Genomic DNA, 24096 nt, shown 5'->3' with positions numbered 1-24096 from the left:
CACAGAAACCACAATGTTGCAGACTTATTGGGAGAAGAAGTAAGTCTGCTTTATAAGCTAGAGCAATGCCATCTTTATGTTCTGGGCTTTGTCATGGTATTTATTACATGGTGAATACTTGCTCATTAAGTATTAAGCAAAATAATATAGTTAACGAGCATCTCAATAGGTATGCTGTACTTGGAGAAAATCTGTTTATTTACTTATTTATTCTTCTGTCATACAACACATCCTGTTCACAGTTTCTCCTGCCTCTATTACTCCCAGTTCCCCTTGTCACTTTGAGCAAATCTTAACTTTGTTTCTTACACCACAATCGGTGTTATCGAATCTCACCTACTGTGCCCATCTACAGAAAATTTAACATAAAAGATACTGAAGATTATTTTCTGCATAAACTTAAAGTTATAATTTTATACACAAACAGAATAGCTTCCCATTTGTTCAAGGATAGGTTTCGCTCTCAGTTTTAATGTTTCTATAGCTCTTATTTTGTCACAAAGCATGCCACTGACAGCCACAATGACTTAAGAGTCAAACATGACAGTTATATCCTCCCATAACCTTAGGAAAATATTGTACTGCATTTCTGCAAAATACCATCCTAGATCTTAACCTTAAAACAAACAATGGGGGCCTCCAGGCGGTACCAGTGAACATCTTGGAGCTCTGAATAAGGAAGAATAACTGTTCAGCAGCTTTATGTCATATTTACAACTTCCCCCATGTGGCCCCAGCCGGCCCCTAAAGGGAGTCACATGGCTGGGGACACATCTGTGTGATTTTTTTGCTGCTTTTTGCGTTTTCTTAGTCAACATCTCACAAAAATAAGATGCTCTCCAGATCAGTTCAGGGCTGTTTATGATGCAACATCTGTATCAAAAACTAGGAATCTCGTAGTTCCCAGTTCCTGTTTAATTAGTTTGTGGATACTTGGCTGGCAGCAGATGTGCCAAACTGAAGCCATTTTAAAATTCACGCTCGTCTTTTTCTGGGACTTAAGTCAGCGAAGATGAAGAGTTACCCACACTTTTTTTTTTAGACGGCAATACGTTTATTAGCATCATTAGGAAAAATAATGGACAAACCCTGCCCCAGATAAGAAAAGCATTGGCCCACGGTGTGTAAATAGGCCACTGTGACTGTTCATCAAGCAGATTTCTTGCTGGATTTGAGGCTGAACAGAAATCTTAAGTTATTACTCATGCTCCTCATTAAATCTTTTCTTCCTGTAGGTTTAGAGAACCCAACTCTTTGGCTCATTTTCATGAAGATGGCATGGGGCACACAAAGTGCACATGAAGGAGCACTTCTTCTTCCTCCTCTGTACCACACCTCAGTACCCTGCAGACCCTCAGTGGAGTTATAGATCCATCCGATTTGGGTCTCCTGGCCTTTGGAATCTCCTGACCCCAATCAAGCGAACTCGCTGCTGGGTAGTCCTAATGTATAGATGACACGGATCAGTTTGTGACTAAGGGCATGACCATAGTGGGCAGAAAGGGTCCATCTTTGCCTGACAAACAGCTTGGCAAGGTTCTCCACAGTTTCCTAGCCTGATTTCATCTAGATGGCCTGCCCATCTTCACTCCTAGTGATGCTCTGCTCGCCCCATCTCCCTGCCCCTTCACTTGTGTTCATCTCTGCTCTAAATGACCTCATCGCCAACTTCTATATTCCTGGTGCTCACCTCAGATGGCAAGTAATCATTTTCTCTTTTTAAAATTCCAAAACCATTCTGATTAAGGTCTTTTAAACTCTTGTTTCCTTTATCTTGCATTCTATTTCAATAATGGTGTCAGGTTTTGTTTTGTTTTTCCTTTCTACACTTTAAATCTTTTCAGATTAAAGAATGAGTCATAAACAATCTAGTATTCCCTTATAACATTAGGCACAATTTTTTTTTTTTGCCCATAATAGAGACTTAGTAAGTTTGAATGAACAAATGAATGAATGCATGCATGAATGAATGAAGGAAATTATCTCTTCTACATCATAATATTTTCCTACCTCATTTCTACCAACAATTATGACAGGATGTAAGACGTTTAAATAGCTTAATTGTCTAACCCAGAAGGTGGGCTCTGAAGATCAGAGGAAGCCTACATGCTGCAGCTAAGGTGTCAAAACACATTAAAAATAATAATGCAAAAATAACCAGGTGTAATCTAAGCTAAGTATTTGCTTCAGCGCTTCTACTATTCAATTTAGAATTGCGTTCTATAATTATCCTATCTGCCTAAAGGTCCCATTTTCTGCTGATGCTTAACTAGTTAAACTGCACACTGCTCTCACAGATAGAAAATATTAGTATAAGGGAGAAACCAGTGTATTTGTTCTAATTGATTAAACATAATAAAGACACACATTTGTTGACACAGTAATATTTGTCAAGTATGTGGTGCCGGAAACCTTTAAGTCATCCACTCTATTGCCATGGTTCTGACTGCATGAGAGGGATGAAGGATGGAGAGTGTGGGAGCATGGGGGAGGACAATCATGTAGGAATCCCTCAGCAAGCTATGGATCTACACCCTGTGGATGATCCAAAGGAGAAGAGGCCTTTACTGTCACCACTGTGAGGCTGGGTTAAATGGAGTCATACTGTTAGTTCCAAGAGCCATGAGAGCAGCAGTGTGGCAGGGAAGACTAAGGATTTAGGGCAGTGCTTCCTAATGTGACCCTTTTGGGGATTGAATGACTCTTTCATAGGGGTCACCCCAGCTGGGCAGTGGTGGCGCACGCCTTTAATCCCAGCACTTAGGAGGCAGAGGCAGGCGGATTTCTGAGTTCAAGGCCAGCCTGGTCTACCAAGTGAGTTCCAGGACAGCCAGGACTACACAGAGAAACCCTGTCTCGAAAAACCAAAAAAAAAAAAGCCCAAAACAACAACAACAAGAGTCCCAAGTCTCTCCCTCATAGGGGTCATCTAAGATCATTGGAAAACATAACAGAGGCAAAAATCACAGTTATAAGGAGGTAATGAACATAACTTTATAGAGGGGGTCACCACAACATGAGAACTGCAGGCATTAAAGTGTTGTAGCATTAGAAAGGCGAGAACCACTGTCTTCGGGCTAGGGCAATAGCTCAGAGGCAGACTGTTTGCTTCCGACTTGCATCTCATGAGTGAGACTCTGGGTTCTGTCCTCAGCCTTGGAAAACTATGATTGATCACGAACCAACTTGTCCACCTACTCCTGTTTAATTTCCATGTGTGTTAGTAGTTTCCCGTTACTGTTAGAAATATCTGAGTTAATCCAGGTACCAAAGGAAAGACTCTTGGATGAGTTAGTTCATGACCCAATAGACCACTGCTAAGGACCTTTGTAGCAGTTTATTGTGGCTGAGTAAAATGGTGTCATGGCTAGGAAACAAAAGAAAGGAAGGGGATGGGATGGGGGAGAAGAAAAAAAAAACCCTCCAATGAAGAGACATCTCAGTTACCCAGAGACCTGCTAGGTTCCACCACTTAAAGGAGTCTGCCATTTCCCAATAGTGTCACGTTGGGAACCATCTTCAACACATGGGGACCTTTGGGGGAAATTTTGGATACAAAAGCATTTCAAGGTTCTTCTAATTTGTTCTCTTTACAGCTAACCCCAAGCACCCCAGACTGACTTCATTTAGCTCAGGTTGCCATTATTTCTTACTGGAAATCCCAATGAGGCTAAAGATCTTCTAACACACATCTCTGCCTGTAGTTTCTCTCCCTTCTACTAGCCCCAGGCTGCATACTATAGAGAGTCATTGAAAAGAAACAGGTATTGACATGTGATTTCCTGCTGATATCCAGACTCAAGATGGGGCTTCATTGCCTGTAGATATAAATAGAGGTGTCCCCTGCCACTGTTACCTCTGGGCTTTATATCCTGCTCCTAGCACTGTCAAACATAACTGTAAGGCTCAGCCATTCCACAAGTCCCACATCAGACTTCTACAAAGCTGGTCCTCTGCCCATCAGACTTCTACAGTGTTGGCTCATCACCTCATGCTGTTTCCTAACCTTAGCACATCTCAGCCATCCTTCTAAGCTTGCCTGATGCCCCTGTATCTCAAAGCCTCATACTCATATATATATTGTTGCAACTCTATTCCCACTACTATTCTTGTCTCACTTTTTTTTTTTTTTTTTTTTTTGCAATTTGGCTCTCTTACTAACTCAGCCAGAGAAGAGTTTTGGACCAGTCATCCCCCACTCTGAGATGAAAGCCATGAGATAACTATCAGGTCCAATTCTCCAATAAAGGAAACTGTCCCCAACAGCAGTAGCACATGGCTGCCTAGCACTGTTACACCTTCGCCATGATGTATCCGCCCTCACTGTTTAGGGAGTTCTGATCTCAGACCCAGAGCCACTAGCCTCAGCCGGCACTAATAAAGAAATTCCAGCCGGTTGGTGTTCCCTTCCAATACCAAATGAGTTTCAAGGTCTTTGCCTTTTAGTCCTGTCAGTCACAGATGAGTGCTGGATCTCTAACGGAAATGCTGGTTCACCTACAAATCTGCTACTTGGCAACATAGCCTTGAACAAAGGAAGCAGGGGAGGGTTGGTATTCATGGGGGTGGTAAGAGCAGAGCTACTGTTTCACAGAGTGAACAAGCAGTCAAGGACAGAGAGGAGCCTGTCTCTTAAGTAGACAGGAAGTGCTCAGATCCATATGCAATGCCATGTAAACACCTGCCTTGCTCATGGAGAAAGTAGAGTCCCTTTATCATGACCTATGATGACAGACTGAACATGGCCATCAGCTCTGCACATTCTGCTTGCTGTCAGCACTGGACCATGCCTCATTTTTTTTTTCTCCATGGATGACCTGATGGTCCAGCTGGGGCTCTCTGTCTGAGACAAGCCATTGCCTCATATCCAACTGTTTCTCTGACCTTTCAGATGGAGCTCAAGAGCTTCAGCAATCCTGCAAGGCTATTTGCTAAGTTGTTGTAGGAAAGCCACCTCCTATCTTATTCTCTTGCTATTCTTTCCTGTCCCTTTATCAATTAGCCTGTCACCTGGTGAATCAGGAATCTTCTCTGACCATGCAGTATCTTTGGTCTCTTGTGTCTGGCTTGTGATAGAAGATCAGAAAATGCCAGGAGGTGGTGGTGAATAAGGGAATGAATGGATAAGTAAATGGATAAGTAAGATGAAACAAAGAAGTAACATACAATATAATCCTGCTCCTAAAGTATCATCTCTAGTCACCTCATCAAATACTCTGCTTCCGTCAATTAGATGGAGGGAGACAGGTGAATCCTAACCATACTACCAACTCCAACTAAGCAGTCGTCAGTGCACTGGGATGCCTTTTGCAGAAGTCAGTGGTCCAAATGCTCTGATCTATGGCGTTGGATGTAAAGTGGACTGATGCTTTCTGCTAGTCTTTAAAAGGTTGAGGTTAGTCCCCACATGGACTTAAAGGTGAGGTTCCTCAAACGTCTGGAGATACTCAAAGAAAAACTAGAGACTTGTCACTGACTGCCAGTCATGAGAGGAGACCATCTTTTCTTTCTTCATTTGTTCAGCTTTATACATTTAAATGCCACTGTTTCCTTAGTATATAGCCATATATATTTTAGCAATGACCTCTGCTTGAGCACCATGATCAAGGACCAATTTCTATTACCCCTAAATTCCTTCTTGGTGCTATATTGTAGTTACCACTGGCTTCCAAACCCCAGTGAGTGACTTGCAAACACTAATCTACTTCCCAGGGTAAAATGAGCCATTTCTTTCCTTCAGCCCATCCTAGTTAAGGTCGACAGCAACCTGGAGCGCATCTCTGCTACGGTATCAGGAGAAACAACAAGCCAAATCACTCCCAAATCCATCTATGATGAATGTTGAAGATAGTTTTAAGGCACTGAGCTTTGAGACAATGTTACCTGATCTTGCTGTCCTGAGCATTATTTCATTCATTTCCCCAGAGAACCCTTACCCTCCTTGGTCTTGGAGATCTATTGTCCAGATGTCTGAGCACAGATACTTTTGGTAACAAAACACATAGAAGCAGCAAGGTGTAGATGTGCTAAGCAACCCACTTCCTGGGATGCTGACAAAGACCAGGCCAAGATGAAGCAGAGCCAAGGCACAATACGACCTCACAGCAGAAAGAATTGAGAATGTGAAAAATCTCTCGTTCCCATATTCCACTTACTTTGGGGTAAACCTGTTTCTTCTAACTCACACCCCATTTTTATGATGTGAAGTACTACGTACATCGTTGCCTCCCCTTGAGATCAATCCCCATTACAGTCAAACGAGATAGTAGATATGATTATAGAAGGAGCTAGAATGTAACATTCCATCAGAACTGTCCCTCTCAAGCCCCACGCCTCCATGAAGAGGTTTTAAAATATATTTTAAAATATCTTTTTTTTTAAAAAGTTTAAAATTATCTTTAATCGTCTTTTACAGTCCAGTCATTATCTCCCTCCCAGTCAGTCCACCCTCCAATATTTCCTCATCCCATTCCTCCTCCCCTGTCTCCAAAAGGATGTCGCTACCCAGCCCCACAAGTTTAACCTCAACTTTCTAAACCGACAAGTGAATTGTTCATGGTTCTAGTACAGCAGTTCAATAGGTGCTGAACCTCTGAGATGGGTGCACCTGCGATAGGAGATGCTGAGTCACAGAGATGGGTGCACCTGCAATAGGAGATGCTGAGTCACAGAAATGGGTGCACCTGCAATAGGAGATGCTGAGTCACAGAGATATGTGCACCTGCAATAGAAGATGCTGAGTCACAGAGATGGGTGCACCTGCAATAGGAGATGCTGAGTCACAGAGATGGGTGCACCTGCAATAGGAGATGCTGAGTCACAGAGATATGTGCACCTGCAATAGGAGATGCTGAGTCACAGAGATATGTGCACCTGCAATAGGAGATGCTGAGTCACAGAGATGGATGCACCTGTAATAGGAGATGCTGAGTCACAGAGATGTGTGCACCTGCAATAGGAGATGCTGAATCAGGGACATGGGTGCACCTGCAGTAAGAGATGCTGAGTCATGGGGATAGATACACCTGCAAGCAGGAGGTGCTGAGCCACAGAGATGGGTACACCTGCAGAAGAAGGTGCTGAGTCAGGGAGATGAGTGCATCTGCAAGCAGGAGGTGCTGACTCAGGTAGATGGGAACACTTGTGGTAAGGGAACCTCGACCTATACCTTTAGTAACAGGCCAGAGGAAAACAAGCTGTTTAAAGCTCTATACCTGAGTCTTGAGTCTTGGTGTGTAGAAAGAAAGGGCATGTATAATTCAATGATATTTAATGTGTCTTACAGGGCTATTAATCTTTTGGTTCTTGGGAGCATTATTAAATTTTCAAATGCACTCGAAAGCTGTGTCTTCAGACAGAATTACAGCAGAGGAATCTCGAGTCCTCTAAAACAACAAATAAACCTGGACTTTGTCTCATTCTGAAGCTTTTAAAGGAATTATTAAGGTGCATAAAATGAATATTCTATACACAAGTAGTCATGGTTTCAGAATTTACATCGCCACTATTTCTAAGTAGGAAAGTACCTTCTCTACATGTTTTATGCCAGCACAAAGAGATTAAACCGTAAAGAAAAACTCTAGAGTACCTTCCAACCATTAAGTTTCATAATTCCGTGTTCCGATAGCTGTTTTTATAGCAGGGTTCATCTTCTGGAAGAGAGATGGGCTTCCCTTGTTAAATTGTAATTCAGACGTGGAGAAGCTATCATTTGTTTTCTTGGAGCCAATAACACCAGAGTCAATACTTGACTGTACACACTAATTAATGTTTAAGCCAATCTTACTTCTAATGCTTTGTTAGTCTGTAGAAATTTTTCCTTGAAAATTTTTACCTGTTAAATGAGGCCATAAAAGCCAGAATGGTGTGGTTCTACAGTTTCCAGTGACAACATACAATGAACACCCAAAACAGCACTAAGTGCACATTATTTATATTTTTAAATTATATGAAAATAACATCAAAATTATGTATGTCACAGAAATTAAGGTCAATGTAAAAAAAGCCTCTAAAATGTTATCAGCAAACACATTAAATGAGGTTATTATATATGTACTTTGTAATAGGTTAGACAACCGCAAATAGTCACCATGAATTAAACAAATGATGCATAAAAGGTTTGCCCTGACTCTAAAACATCATTGGCAGGCTTTAAAGTCACAAGAATAAAGTATTCACAGATCACATGATTCTATGCTTTGAATCATGATGTGCACATAATTTAATCTCACTTAACAGTCCAGATAGCTTTCTGCCTACAGACTGAAAAGCTGATTCTGAAATTTGTACAGAATGCAAAGGAGTTAGAATAGCCACACTATCTTCAACCTGGAGACCATGAAGTCCCTACCTTCAGGATTGTTCCAATGCTAAACAATAAACAACCAGCATAGCCTGGAAGGCCATGGGGGTCTCGGAAAAACACACATGTTCAGAGATAAACACACAAACAATGGATTTTCCTCTTTAAGAAAAGGAGTTTATTTATGTCTGGGTGTTTTGCTAGCAGCATGGGTATGCAACATTTTCAAAGGCCAGAAGAGAGAGTTGGAGTACTTGGAACTGGAGTGTCAGAGGTTATGAGCCACCATGCAGATGCTAGAACCAAACCCAAACCCTCTGCAAGAAGAGCAAGTGCTCTTAACTGCTGAGCTATCTCTCCACCTCAAAAAAAGAAAATTAAAATTAAAAAAAACATATTTTCAACAAAATAATTCAAGGGAATTCAGGAATGAAAACTAAATATTTAACCAAGTTTTTGTGAATGTTGCACAATGAATGCAAATGAAATTAATTTCAACCCCCTACCTCAAACTGTGCAAAAAGTTAATTTGAGATCTACTATAATATGAGACATAATAATGAAAACTATAAGCTTCTAGGAAAAAAATGGACAAGAGCATCTTAGGTCACAGGTATAAACAAGGATTATGTGAGTGGTTATGTTCATGTGTGTGGTGCATGTGGGGGGTCAGAAGAGTGGGGCTGACCAGGAATATCCAGACATTTCTCAGGAGATAAAGAAGCCCCATATGATCACAGGAATATGAATTATTCAAGTACTTGCGTTATCAAAACTCATAAAAGCATTGACACTTTAGTATCTGCACATTTAGCTGTATGTAAAAATATACATCATTTTTTAAAAATTAGAAGAATCATAAAGAAAGTATTATGAAAATTATTCAATCAGGGACCTTGTAGAAATGAGGAGTGCAGAATTGTGGGCCAGCTCTTTTTGGTTTATTTTTGGTTTTGTTTGACATTTTCTTGCTATTCATTCAGCAATTATTGAGCAACTATTATTTCTTCCCATAAGCTAGATGCTTTGAACTTGCACATCCGTAAGAAGAACTGACAAGAGAGCCAGATTTCGAGTTGCTAACAAGCTATAAGAAGAATAGGAAGAAATATTTTTTAAAAAAAGAAAGAGAGGAATAAAGGGAGGAAGGAAGGAAGGCAAGCCATAACGATGGCATTTAAAACCTGAGGAACAGGCGATGAGAGGAAAAGGCAAGACTGCCAGCATCCTCCATCTTCCTGGAGCCGTGTGTGCGTGTGTGTGTGTGTGTGTGTGTGTGTGTGTGTGTGTGAGTGTGTGTGAATGTGTGAGTGTGTGAGTGTGTGTGAGAGTGTGTGTGTGTGTGTGAGTGTGTGTGCGTGTGTGTGCGTGTGTGTGTGTGAGTGTGTGTGTGCGTGTGTGTGTGTGAGTGTGTGTGAATGTGTGAGTGTGTGAGTGTGTGAGTGTGTGTGAGAGTGTGTGTGTGAGTGTGTGTGCGTGTGTGTGTGTGTGCGTGTGTGTGTGTGTGTGTGAGAGAGAGAGAGAGAGCGTGCCTATCTGCCCTAGCACCCTCTTCAGCTGACCACAAACCTCACAATGATCCACTTGCTTTTGCTTCCCAAGTGCTGGGATTAAAGACATGTTTCACCACCACCCCATACATATTTTTTTTTTAAGTTAGGACATGCCTGTACTTCCAATGCATTTTTGCCTTATTAATTAATCATGATTTATGGTTATGTCAAAAATAGTATGTATATGTGCATCTTTTAAAGACTGACAATTTCCCAAGGTTGCTTTATTCCTCCATGGTCTGCAGTATGGAACATTTGCATAAATATATATCAAAGCATCAACTGGCATGACTGAAAAGGTGGATCCAAGGACAGTGTTCCTTATGCTAGTGAGTCACAGTCAGATAGCGGTACCAAGTCAAAGAGCATCCTTTTGTCTTCCATACTAAAAACAAGCCACTCTAGTGCAAGAGAATCCGCCACCCAAGTCATTAAGATGTAGTTGCACATAAAAGATGCAGTGTAGATAATTCAAACTAGACAAGAAAAATGTGCTATGGGAATAATTCTTCTTCATGTCATGGTATCTGGCACAGACAATAAATATATTCTCATTTTTCTCTTTCAGTGCCCTGCTATGAAGGAGCCAGAAGAGCCGACTTGTTAACTGCCACTAATAGCAGCTTTGTGGGATGGCCCTCAGCTATGGGGAGACATCTCTGTTTACAAGAGAAAGATGTTAACACCAGAAACTCCAACAAAATCCAACAGTCCCATTGACTGAAACCTTCTACAATATGAAGTTAGCTGATAGACTGCACAGTAGGGACTGACACAGGTTTTTCTGTAACCAGAAACGGCACAAGAAATTAAGCAAAGTACTTGCGTGTGTTTGTTCTTAGTCACTGTTCAACCATTAAGGAAGAATCAGTCTCAACCGCAGCTTGGCAGGTGCATCCTGGGCCCTGGAACTCAGATCCACACCACAGGCTGTTAATCTTCCAGGGGGTGCATGGAGCCCTGTTCCCTGCTTACGTGTCCTGCCTCTTGGCACACACGTGATTTTGCTCATATAGCCTTCTCGATAGCTCATACATCCGGCTCCAACTCAAGTCTGTTTCCTCGGCAAAGCCTTCCTCAATGACCTTAGCTCATATCACATCGTGACCTTTGATCCCACTTCTGTGATTAAGAGTCACCTAAAGCCATTTACTGCTAGAAGCGTCCCACTTCAGGGTCTAATACCAGCTTGGGGCACTAAAAGCATTAGTTCTTCTTGCAGAACCCAGTGGAATGCAGGTTGCCTTCTCAAGACTGGTGGTAAATTTGGTACTTTACAGCTCACAAGTGTTATTATTGCTGATCTCCTGTCCAGCTTGTAAAACCACATCTGAAACACAATCTATCAGGCTGAGAAACATGAGATCAACAGTACTTTACATGGCATTTTTTTTTTCTGAGCAAAACATAGTAACATCATATGTAGTATGAAATTTTATTCTGTTTCTATACTAACTATATCAGGGAGATAAAATATTATGTAATCAAAAAAAATGCTCAAATGATCATTGAGGGTAAAATATCTCACTGAGTCCCCTAAATTGGCTATGGCCACTAAGGCACCCACAGCACACCTTGCTACCCTATACTATCCAAGCCTCTGCTATAGCATCAATAACAACCAAGCCACATGAACTTCAAATGCTTTCCAGCAGTCTCGAGACCTGGGGGCAGGAGGCAGGCAGTGGCTGTAGCGGGCCACATGGCACACCATTGCTTTATTTGTCTGGATGCAGAATAGCACACAAGCTTACATAAGGCACCACTGCTGACCTTCAGCCTCTCGTCTGCTCATCTCCAAAAGCACTCACCAGAGAAGGGGTTAAACGCAAACAGAAAGAAAGCCATGGTTCATAGATCCCCACCTTTGATCTGAAAGGGAGTCAATACAAATATGGAAACAGGGATGGTCTTAAAAGTCAAGCTAAAGCCAGCCAGTGCTCGTGTCCTTTCATATCCATTCCTTCAAGAGAGTCCCATCTGATGTTTTGTAAAATGCGGTATAATGAGGCAGGAGGGGGTGCCTTAGGTGGCCCATGCCATACGATGGTACCTTACCTTAGCGGGTACCAGCCGTATGATGAGTCTAATATAAAATGAAGTTTAATGGAGGGAGGGGGAGGGGAGGGAGAAGGAGAGGGAGAGCCTAGAGTGCCAGTCCTTTTATATCAAGCCGGGTCCTACCTAGCTGTTGCTAGGTAACTGTTGGGCAGAGCCTAGAAGAAATGCTAATATGCTGACACCATACTTAAGAGTTAATGCACCAACAATCATTATTCTGCTTTGGAAAAAAAACAAAAACAAAAAACAAAAAATCGCAAGGCTTTTGCGGAAAGCCTGGTTTGGGACAAACAATTAAGGGACTTCTCTTACCTCTCAGTTCTCCCAGATCCAGAGATGTTCCGAGCTGCTCTAGCAAGGCAACGCGGGCTGCGTTCTTTTTGTGTTTCTTGCCTTCGTAATGCTGCTGGGCCATCAGAGGATTGTTAAACCAGGCTGCGCAGAGACCGCAGTACCTGTCTGAGTCTCTTCTTTGATAGGGAGATGCGACCACGGGGGCCGTATCCACTCGAGGAGCCTTAAGTGAGCTCAGCGGAGCGGCTGTGGGAGAAAGTAACAACGGGTCAGGACCTGATGCTTCCATTCAGGACGGAGGAATCAGCTCATTGGCCCATGCTCAGCATGGCACGGGTTTTGTCAAGACTAGGAAATCACCTTTGCCAACGATCATTTTTAATTGGGTACAAACATGAGGCTCCAAACTAAAGTGCGGAGATCAAAGATGGTGTGGTTTCGTGTCAACATGCTCAAGGGATGGTCCCTTTGTGAAAAAAGTTTTAAATTAAAATCTTGAAAGACTCTTCTGTCAGTCACCTTGAAGCACAACTGGGAATAAATGGCCCTGAATGGGTCAGCTGGTGCTAAAGTGGAAAGAGCCAATAAAAAGAGTCATTGGTGAGTTGACCTGCATGCTACAAACTGGGGAAGCCATGCTAAATGCGTCAGCTTTTTATTGGTATAGGCTATTTCAGACCGTACCTGCTAACACTGACTTTGAAAGTACAATTTCTCTCCCAGAAAGACCAGACGAGGCACTCCTCGGAGCAGATGTTACTTTATCTGAGCTGAAAGGGCACATATCACTATTTTGAGATTGTACTCCCAGCTATTAATTTAACACATCCCATTGTGAACTTACAGTTATTTCTAGCCTAGGGAAAGAATAGAATTGAACTTGAAGGAGTTTACTAATGGAAAGTAAAAATAACTTCTGTATGCTTTCAACATACAAAATGCCTCTCTCCTTTCAATGAGTGCGCCTGGAGACACTGTCCTATTTCTCAGATGATTGACCTCAAAGACAGCAAGGGGAATGGTATAAAGGTGAGAGATGGAGTTATGCATGGTACACAACCAAATATTTAAGCTTAAAGGCCAACAACATTCCTTCTGAGACCCCCACCCCTGCCCCATGGACCCCTTTCATGCTTCGCAAACACAGGGGCTAAAGATCTTTATAAAACATCTTTGTTTTATAAAGGATTGCTCTAAAATCATAGGAAGAAAATGTTTCAATCCAAATTATTTTGGAGGAGAAACTTGTAGTCAGTCTCGATGGCTCATTAGTCATAAGCAATTTAACAGCATCTTTCCACATGTCCCTGGTCTCCATGACAAGGATTTGCAGCTGACAAAATCATGACAATTAGGGTATTCTTCCGAGGGAAAGTAACAGCTTGGGACATCAAAGACAAGTTAAAGAACTAATTAATCAATTTCTCAAGCTTCCAAAGTTTTATGGGGGCTCCTTTCATGTTCGAGTTAAATGACTGGTACACAAGTGCACACTAGCTATGTGACAGTTTTATCTAAGCCCTGTGGATGGTGACAGTGTCTCAGGCGATCTCCCTTTAATCCTGAGTGTTCCTCATAGTTGTAGCTAAGATTAAACTAAATGGGCCTACGTGTGGAGGGGCTCTGATACATTTAATGTTTTTTAAAAGCCTCCCGGCTGAATTTGGCCAGCCAGAACCATACAGAAATGAAGCTCAAACGTGGGCCATATGTCTCAGCTGCCATCTGCTATCGTTCCGTCATGACTTAGCAACACTAATGAAAGCCACAAATAATGCAGTCGACCTGTCGAAGGGAAGGAGCTGGTCTCCTATCTCAAAGAAATTGCACCTTGCTTCTAAAGTTACCTACATCCTTATCAGTTTCTGAAGATGCGCAGCTACAAGGCAATGGGAAACACATCATTCACAGTCCGAAGAGAGTGGGCTCCTGAAGGAGGATTGCTCTTCTTTACGCCGAATGCTAAAAGGGATTTCTTGGTCACTTTTGTTACTTGATACCTGATATTCTACATCCGGGCAGGAACAATACATGCAAGAATCTCTCAGATAGATAAGCATTCTGGCAAACAGAAAAGCTATTGGCTCTTCTGTCTGTGTTGTAGCTTTGCTCCCCCGAATTCTACCTTCTCAGTGTATAACCCTCTCCATCCACCCATCCAACCATCTCCCCATCTCAAGCCAGTTCTCAATCCCATGAAGGTAAAGAAAGGCTGCAACGGGGAAACAGCCTGGAATTAGAGTTACATCCTGTCCAGGGCTTCAGCTCCACTGAGCAGTGAGCGCTTCCTGATTCCCGACACCTTTGGTTGCCATGAAGTTACACCTCAGGGTCACCAACACTTCGTAAGCTGGCACATTTATGGTTACAGGCTCACTGGGTGGCAATGAGCAGGCTGCAGAAATGCTTGCTTATTTACAGCTTTGACTCCATGCCAAATATAGAAATTTGTATAGGAGGAGCACAGTCTCTCAGTTTTAATAAAATCTGTGTATGCGTGGATCATAACACGATGCTTGGTGTACCATCCTCACCAAATAAATACAAAGAGGAACAATGATCGGCTTTGATTGCAAAGCACCTGTCAGGCAACATGCAATTTTACATTACTTTCATATTTTACAAATTCCACCTGTAAGAAAATATCCAGTACTGACCGCACCTACCCTTTTCAAATTTAAACCCAGGAGAGTTAGCTACTCAAAACTAGTGGCTATATTGTTTTGCTTTGTTTTTAACATTAGATTTGTTTACATCTCTATGTCCAGACTATGTTCCAACCAAACACAGAGAGTATGCAGGGATACGAATCAAGTCCACGGGTGTTCACACACAGCCCCTCACTCTAACTTGGGTTTCTAATGCTCATCCAATGCCGAGAACCACGGGCCTAAGTAGTGCCATATTTTCATTAAAAATTACCATAAAATAGCAGTGGTGGTACATGCCTTTAATCCCAGCATTCTAGAGGTAGAGGCAGGAAGACCCTAAGCCTCAGCCTCAGCCTCCTCAGCCTCAGCCTCAGCCTCCTCAGCCTCAGCCTCAGCCTCAGCCTCAGCCCCAGCTCCAGCCCCAGCCCCAGCCCCAGCCCCAGCCCCAGCCCCAGCCCCAGCCCCAGCCCCAGCCCCAGCCCCAGCCTCAGCCTCAGCCTCAGCCTCAGCCTCAGCCTCAGCCTCAGCCTCAGCCTCAACCTAAACCTAAACCTAAGCCTGAACCTAAGCCTGAGGAGGAATTGAGTTCTGGATGTACTTCCTGCAGCTCAGTTTGAGGCCAGCCTAATCTATAGAGAGAGTTCCAGAACAGCAGGGCTAGGGCCACAGAGAAAAGCCCTGTCTCAAAAAAAAAAAACAACAACAAAAACAAACAAACACAAAAAAAACAAAAAACAAAAACCCAAAAAAACAAACAAAAAACAAAAACAAACCAACCAAACAACCAAACCAAAACAAAACAAAAAAACATAAATAAAGCTCTCTTAGATCTCCGTGCAAAGGACAGGTCCACAGTGTATACAACAGCAGCAAAGCTGGCTCTTCTCTTAGCAGTAGGAAAACTGTCACATCTATTTTAGCATCTTATAAAAACACGGCTCTCAAAAAAAGTAGCTAATATTATCTATTAATACTACTAAAGTTAAATAGCAATTTTGATTGTTTTCTCAACAAGACCCTTTGTGAGTTGGGGAGTCGTTTGCTATGGCCTGCCACCAGCTGACTCTTAGCAGTGGGCATGTGGCTCCTAGCTGCATCCTTCCTGTAGCTACACTGCTCTACAGGATGCTCCTCGGTTTATGTACTGAATGAGGCCCTGACAACCTGAGAAGGAGCCAATTCTCTTTCCTCTAAACTCACAGCTGCTTCCTAACTATACCTACTTGGCAATTCTTAAAACCACGTGCAATCTTAGTCATATAAGTGTGTGGTTGTGTGGATGTGTGTAAGGGAAATGAGATGGTAAACTTTCACGGATACATTTGTATTCACTCCCTTCTCCAGTATATAGGCACAATCCCTCATTGCAATTCAAAAACTTTTTTTGAAAGAACTAGGAATAATCAAATTTCTCCATGACTCATTTAGTGTGAGCAGTTGACCTGAAGTCATGCAATAGTATTTATAGGCTATATACCAGCTAGTGTGAAGCATACTGCAACAGAATTATTAATTAACTCTTCCCAGGTTCACACACTCAAAACATGTGGTGCATGTATCAACATGGTATTGCCTAGCTTTTATGGCCAGTTTGATGCAAACTACAGAAAAGAACCCCCGTTGAGAAATCGCCTCCATCAGATTGGGCTGTGGACATGTCTGTGGGGAATTTTGTAAATTGTTAATTGATATTGGAGGGTCTGGTCCACTAAGGGTAACGCCAATCCCTAGGCAGGTGTACTTCGGGTTGTGTAAAAGCTAGCTGAGCAAGCTATGGAGAGGAAGGCAGTGATCAGTGCTAATCCTTGCTTCAAGCTCTTGCCTTAGACTTCCTCAATGAAGACTGGTGATCTGTGAGCTGAAATAAACCCCTTTCCTCATCAAGTTGCTTTTAGCCATGGTGTTTATGAGCACAATCAAAAGCAAACTAACACAGTATACATATACAAATACATACACATACACACAAAACACACACACACACACATACACATACACATACATATACATATACATACACATACATATATATCCCTGAATTTTCTCATTTTCAAAATGTTTTCAGCCTAAATGCTTTTACTAAAAGGTCATGGATCTGAAGCCAATGAACAATAACCCAAGCAGAATCCAGTTTCTCTAGGAATTAAGCCCTCAGACTTGACTTAGAAGACTCACATCTCCAGCCTTAAACACATTTCAGATCCTTCAACAAGCCTTGAACATAGCTGTCAGGGAACAACAGCATCTCAAGAGAGGGTTCCTAGGTGAGCTGTCTTGGAGTAACCTGGAATCATAATGCACCTTTGACCCCTGTCTGTGTCTTCTGACAAAACCACCAGCTGATTTGAGGATAAAAATGTTTTCAGTGTCTGCACTGCTGTCAAAATACTGCTTTAGTCCACAAGAAGAAACTCTGCTTGCAACCCTACTCTGCATGAGAGGTGACCAGCTAGTATTGTATACTATGTATTTTTCATTGAATAAAGAAACAACTAACCACTTAGTAAGTAAATGGTCAACAATATAAGCAAGTAAATTTAGATGGAAGCAAAAATTTCCCTTTTCTTCATAATTATGCCACAAAGGGTTTAGGAAACGTGAGTTGTGATAGCCAAGGGGTGGCAAGCTGTTGGAGGGACTTACACCTAAGCAGGGGGTGGGAGCAAGCAGCTTGCCAAAGTAAGGATTTACACCCAAGGTTTCCTTTTGCTTTAAGAAATACTAAATTAGGTAAGTTGAAAGTAACTATTTTCTAATCATCATCATTTTGTAGAATGGCCTATTTTTCAAAGACTATAAACAGTGCACATTGTTCTAGAAACTTCACTTTCAAGTGAGAAGTTGTATCTATCCTAGAGTACAGACAGTGTCTCTGGCTTCTGTCATGGTATGGTGATTGTCACTTCTACTGATGTATTCTGGTTGGATTAAGAAATGACTCAGGGTCCTTTCAGCAAAATCTTGCTGGCATATGCAATAATGTCTGTGTTTGGTGGCTGATTATGGGATGGATCCCTAGGTGGGGCAGTCTCTGGATGGTACATCCTTTTGTCTCAGCTCCAAACTTTGTCTCTGTAACTCCTTCCAGGGGTGTTTTGTTCCCAATTCTAAGAAGGGGCAAAGTGTCCACACTTTGGTCTTCTTTCTTCTTGAGTTTCATGTGTTTTGCAAATTGTATCTTGGCAAACACAGAAGTGGATGCTCACAATCAACTATTGGATGGAACACAGGGGCCCCAATGAAGGAGCTAGAGAAAGCACCCAAGGAGCTGAAGGCGTCTGCAACCCTATAGGTGGAACAACAGTATGAACTAACCAGTACCCCCAGAGCTCGTGTCTCTAACTGCATATGTAGCAGAAGATGGCCTAGTCAGCCATCATTGGGAGGAGAGGCCCCTTGGTCTTGCAAACTTTATATGCCCCAGTACAGGGGAACGCCAGGGCCAAGAAGTGGGAGTGGATAGGTAGAGGAGCGGGGCAGAGGAAGGGTATAGGGAACTTTTGGGATAGCATTTGAAATGTAAATAAAGAAAATAATAAAAAATTTTAAAAATTAAAAAAACAAAAGAAAACAAAACAATTCCTCTTCTTAAGTCAGGCATTTTAGTCAAAAAGTGACTGATAAAGTACTGATTATCCTAAAATGGCTGATACTGGTCAATACTGGCTAATACTGGGAGGTTTTCCAGATATGGAACTTTCAGAGCTGAAACAGGAAAACCTGCTGGGTCCACCCCTACCTTCTGGAGAGAAAGCTGCCTTCATGTCACATTAGCAAAAGAAAAATCTGTGAGAAGTTTAGGGGCAGGTTTTCCAAGGAAGCCAACAGAAAGTTCTACCAGATCATCAAGTGGCACCACAAGATGGCAGCTGAGAAAGCAAGGGGTCATTACAGACTTCCATCACCAGCTCCCAGAGAGAGGCTCTCTTTAATACCACACTGATGGCTATGTCCCCTCTCCCTTTCTCTCTTCCCCCTCATGTCCTCCTCACATCTGCCAGGTCCTCTCTCTTCTGTCTTACCTTCCTCCCTGGCAATCTTCCTCACTCTGTCAGCCTTCTTCCTCTTATCATCCCTCCTTTCCCTCTTGACCTTCCTCTCTGTTTGTCCCTCTCACTTTCTCTGAATATCCATCATTAATACTACCACCCCCCACTTCTCCTTTTCACGGCCCCACTGTTTCGCAGTACTCTCTAAATATTGAGGTAAGAAAGCATAGGCTGCTCTGACACAGAGCACATGCTGTGGAGGTGTAGCCAGGGACCTTAAAGTATGTGGCTTTCTTGCCTTGACATTCTTATCTGCAATGCTGATCCTTCCAACTTGTGTTAGCCCTTTTACTTTCTTAGTTTACCTGCCCCAGATTCCTGATTGGCCATTGGTACAATTTGGCATTCATGGGAGGAACCACTTAGCCTAGGGCACTCCAGTAAGAAGTAGCATAGGAAACAGCCAAGTCCAGAGATCCTGCTGTGTGACCAGCTTCAGAGTTTGGATGGCAACTGGTTCCCAGTGGTGCCTGGGGAACAATAGGCCAAATGAGTCATCACATCAGAGCCCAAATGCACTTCTCAGGCATCAGCATCTTCTGTCAATGGGCATTATTTGAAATTGTGCATTTTTTCCCTTAAAAGAACTTGATTCCCAGGGCTTATGATGGACTGTCTTTCTTCTTTCTTATCTTAATTCAGATTAATGACAGTAGTAATTCTTCAGCAATTGTCACTTTCTCTCCCAAATACGTAGATAGCACATCTGAGTGGATCATTAAGTGCTGCTGCAGACCCATCTGCCAGTGTAAATCACTCCATCACCAAGCTATTCTGAGCCTCTGCAGGCTCCTGCCTCAACTCCGTGCCACCATGCGAGGACTCACTTCTACTCAGATGCGCTCACTGTTAGATGTACATGAGATGAAGGAAGGAAGGGAGGGAAGGAGGAAGAGAGAGAGGGAGGAAGGGAGGGAGAGAGAAAGGAGGGAGGGAGAGAGAAGGGAGGGAGGGAGGGAGGGAAGGAGGGAGGGAGGGAAGGAGGGAGGGAAGGAAGACACCATGGACTTTTGGTCACATTTACTTGGTGTGGGTATGTTTTAATAAATATCATCTGAAATTTCAATACAACAGTCACAGAAGCTAACAAAGAAGGCATACTCGTCATAGGTGACGTAGGCATCCATATTCTGAAATACCATACAGCAATAGGAGATAAAACAATATGACCATGTTTTAAGAAAGTAAGAGGTGACCTACAGAGATGCTCAGGATAGAACATAAAGTAACTGGTTTATACTGTGCACAGGGTATAAAAGCAAATCATACATGAAATGATATGTCCACACTCGGAACATAAAACTATGTACAGATACTGTAAGGGTACAAATCAGAATCTTAGCAGTGCTGGTTTCTATTTCAGATTGTGAATGTTTTTTAATATTCATGTATATGTGCTCATTGGTGTGGAGGGAAGCATTTTTATTTTATAATTTATGTGCAGGCTGCATTTCATGCTACCATGTTTTAGTACAAAGCCTGGGAAAGCATGACTCTGGAGACTTGCAGCGCCACAACCAGGTTTTAAATCTCGGAAGATTCCGTTTGCAATGATTTATTTATTAATTTATTGTTGATTTTCCTGGAATTAAGATGGAGGAAAGGTAGCGTGCCAGAATATAATCTAAGAGGCCCTGTGTCTCCTGACTTCCCAGAAGACCTGGAAGAGAAAAGCAGTTTTTCACAGTACTTAAAAAGACCAAAAAGGGTTCCACTTGTTTAGATAAAGTTAAGTTCATCTCCTCTTCTCACGGAAGAAACCCCAAAGTCAAACCTGTTCCCTATGCTTTAAAAACAAACACAAAACAAAACAACAACAAAATGCTGCACTACAAATTAGACACTGTAGCATGTGATGTTTCAAGCTATATACCATTGTATATTTCCCAAGAATGAGCAAAGAGGAAGATGGCTCCCCAAAACTGCATTCTGATTCAGTTGTGTGTCGACATTCTTAGCATAATCAGCCTGCTAACAGGGCTTGCCTCCTCACCCACCCGCGTGCATACGTTATCAGTCTTCATTAAGACGGTAGCTGTAGATCAGTAGTTTTCATTAATACAGAATAATTCCCTCCTGTTTCAGTCACTGATTAGGATCTAAATATCTTAAGAACGCCTGTGTTCTGCAGAATCTTCATCTCTGAAAAAAATAGGCTATTACACAGAACTTTAGAGAACATGAAAAAGCCTTTTATAACTTCCTCATACTAACAAAAATTTAGAATGTAATTTCCATAGAACAAGGGTTATTATCTGTTTGTTCACTAATCCATCTCGGGTGCTGGGTCCCGGGCCTGCACATGGTAAAGCTTTGGTTAAGGGAAGAAAGAAGTTCACTCTCTATAACTTAATTTACATCTGAGAAAGAGCCACAGCTTGCTCAGGGCATCCCCTCATTTGGTAATAGTGTCTGCTGTTGAATCAGTGAACACCGCTCTCTGTAAACTCCTGTGTTTCTCTCAGAGAAGGTCTCATGGCATGGTATCTGCAAACTCTTCCTAGGGGAAATGCTTCACTCCCTCTAAGTGGCAGAATAGTTGGTTGTGGTCACAGTTCCCAACCCCTTGGTGGAGCTGGCCTGAGAAAGTGCACAGAACTCATATAAAATCCATAAAGGATGTTAACATCTGAAGGCAGCAAAGTCTTTTGGATCCCACTGGAGCTACGAGCTCAAGGAAACCCACCCACATCTTTGCTATTAAACACCACATCCCTATTTCTGGCAACCTGAACTTTTAGGTGTTACCTAGAGCTAATCAAACTGATCAATGAGGAGGTATCAATGTTTCTTGCCAAGGTATGTGATACGATACAGTGTCCAGCAGACAAAAACCTTCCTTACTCAAAAAGGCTATTGGAATATAAAATCAAAAGATTACGTCTTCTCTCTCATTTGATTTGTATTATGATTTCAAATGCCCAAGGAATCAAAACAAACTTTTAAAATTGTTTGGCTCTAGCTGCTAGGTAAATGTATCTGAGGGGTATTTCTTTTGACCAAGGGGCATAATGGAAAAATTCTGAAGACACACACTGTAGCATAACTTCAGATACATTAAGAATTGCAACATTCTACCCATTGTACCTTATGGCAGTGTGGGATATTCTTCTGAGACCTCAGATACCCAACGTTCGGGTGCTCAATGTTTCACTATTACTGTATATCTTAGCACATTTAGACTATTCATTCTTCTTCCTCTTCTGCTTCCTTTTCTGCTTCCTTTTCTTCTTCCTCTCCCTCCTCCCCTTCCTCCTCCCCTTCCTTCTTCCCTTTCTCCTCCCCCTTCTCCTCCTCCTCCCCTTTCTCCTCCTCCTCCCCTTCCTCCTCCCCTTCCTTCTTCCCTTTCTCCTCCCCCTTCTTCTCCTCCTCTCCCTCTTCATCTCCTTCCTCCTCCCCTTCCTCCTCCCCTTCCTTCTTCTCTTCCTCCTCCCCCTTCTCCTCCTCCTCCTCCTCCTCCTCCTCCTTCTCCTCCTCTTCCTCCTCTTCTTTTAAGTTCAATCGAGATTGCTTACCCTCATCGTTACAGGATTTGCTTTAGGTGCTACCTGCCATGTCTGAATGGCCAGCACCATTATTATTCTTGCACTTTGGAGCCATTATTGACTACATTATGGTCATTTGGACATCAGTATTGGGATACCAGGGTCGTCTACCTGACACCCATGGTGACTACTAAGTAGCTAACAGAGATGTAGGGAATCTGACTTTGATATACTGTACCAAAGAGTGATTGACATCCTGAGCAGGACTGAGCACGGGGAGAGATCTCATCGCTCTGTTCAAAACAGTGCACAATTTAAACTTGTGAGTTGTATAAGTCCCAAATTTTTCCTGAATATTTTCGGATTCATTTTAAAAAGTGAAATCAGATATAAAGGTGAACTGTTGCTTATTGCTTGGGCAGGAATTAACTCACCACCTGTTAACTGGATACCTCTAGACAGCTCCTAACTTTAGATGTCTTACCCGGCACAGGCAAGAGGCAACACTCAAGGCCAGTACAATGGCTTTGCTGACAGGACCTGGTCTCTTCACTACCTCCCAACACCTGCTCCCAGAAAGTGTTCTGAGCCAGAAGCATTACCTAGGTCACAGAAACAAAGGTCAGAGCAGCAGGAGGACTGCGCAGCTGACACCAGCCCTGGCACCAGCTGGGGATCTTTTTAATCTGTCAGCTTTCCCACTCCACCCAACCCATACCCGACACTTGAGGGGTAGGAAATAATTTACTTATCCCACAGCATCAGCTATTCAACTGGAGAACCAGCTTCCTGGATCATGCCGTATAGCCCATGAATATTTATAGAGGACTCAGAGATGAGAACAGTGATCAGTGTGAGAGCGTGTCCGACATAAAGTACCACTACTAAATCTGGAGAAAGAGAGGCAGCCTGGCAGCCTGGGGCCAGGATAAAGCAGAACATTTGGAAGTCCTGGTGGGAAGGGAGCCTGGCCTTGTTCTCTGAGCAGAACTCCCACAAACACATCTGCTTTTTCACCCACACCACCTTCCCTCCACAGGAGTGGTTTTCTGGTTTCTCTCTCACTCCAGTACTGAGATTCCTCATGTACATACTCTGAAGTTAGCATTGACCTCAATACTCTGTGTGGTTTTCAAGTTATAAAAATGGACTCTACTTTGTATTAAAAGCACAACATTAAGCTGTGGTGGTGGTGGCCCATGCTTTTAACCCCAGTATTCAGGAGGCATAGGCAAGCAGATCTCTGAGTTTGGGGCTAGCCAGATCTACAGTGTGAGTTCCAGGATACCCAGGGCTACACAGAGAAACTGTCTCAGAAAACAAAACAAGACAAAAGAAATTACCAAACTACAACATTAACTATGTGTGACTTAGCTCTACAAAACATCAAAGCAACTCTAGAATCTCATGTGACCACTTGGTGACACAGATGAGCTACTGCACTCTAGGACTGGGTAGGTCTCTTCCAACATTTAAACTGAGAGCACCCACAGTGTTACAGGCTAAAATCCCCTGGTCTCTAAGAATGGGGCACCCCAGGTTTTATGCTACTGCTTTTCAAACTGAGCAGTAAGGCCATTGAACAGAGGGTGTGTGTAAATTAGGAAGGAGTTTTTTTAGGCTTGGCAAGTCTCTCCACATAAATGCTGGAAAAACCATCGAGTTAGTTCACTCCCCAGAGGACTACACAAAGCATACATT

The 24096-nt window shown here is 42.6% G+C and overlaps 1 protein-coding gene across 12 annotated transcripts in view; it reads right to left on the bottom strand.

Annotated features, from left to right (window-relative positions):
- Positions 1 to 24096, bottom strand: part of Zmat4 (zinc finger, matrin type 4) — a 415792-nt gene that overhangs the window by 121566 nt on the left and 270130 nt on the right. For all 12 annotated transcript variants that reach the window (XM_017312858.2, XM_006509141.3, XM_006509140.4 and 9 more), the window contains one exon: positions 12229 to 12456. In XM_017312858.2, coding sequence (XP_017168347.1) covers positions 12229 to 12456 — 228 coding nt within the window. The remainder of the gene's footprint in view (positions 1 to 12228; positions 12457 to 24096) is intronic.

This window comes from Mus musculus, chromosome 8, assembly GCF_000001635.26.
Source record: "Mus musculus strain C57BL/6J chromosome 8, GRCm38.p6 C57BL/6J".
Lineage (NCBI taxonomy): Eukaryota > Metazoa > Chordata > Mammalia > Rodentia > Muridae > Mus > Mus musculus.
Note: the sequence above shows the minus strand (reverse complement) of the source record. Positions and strands in the feature narration are given on the sequence as shown.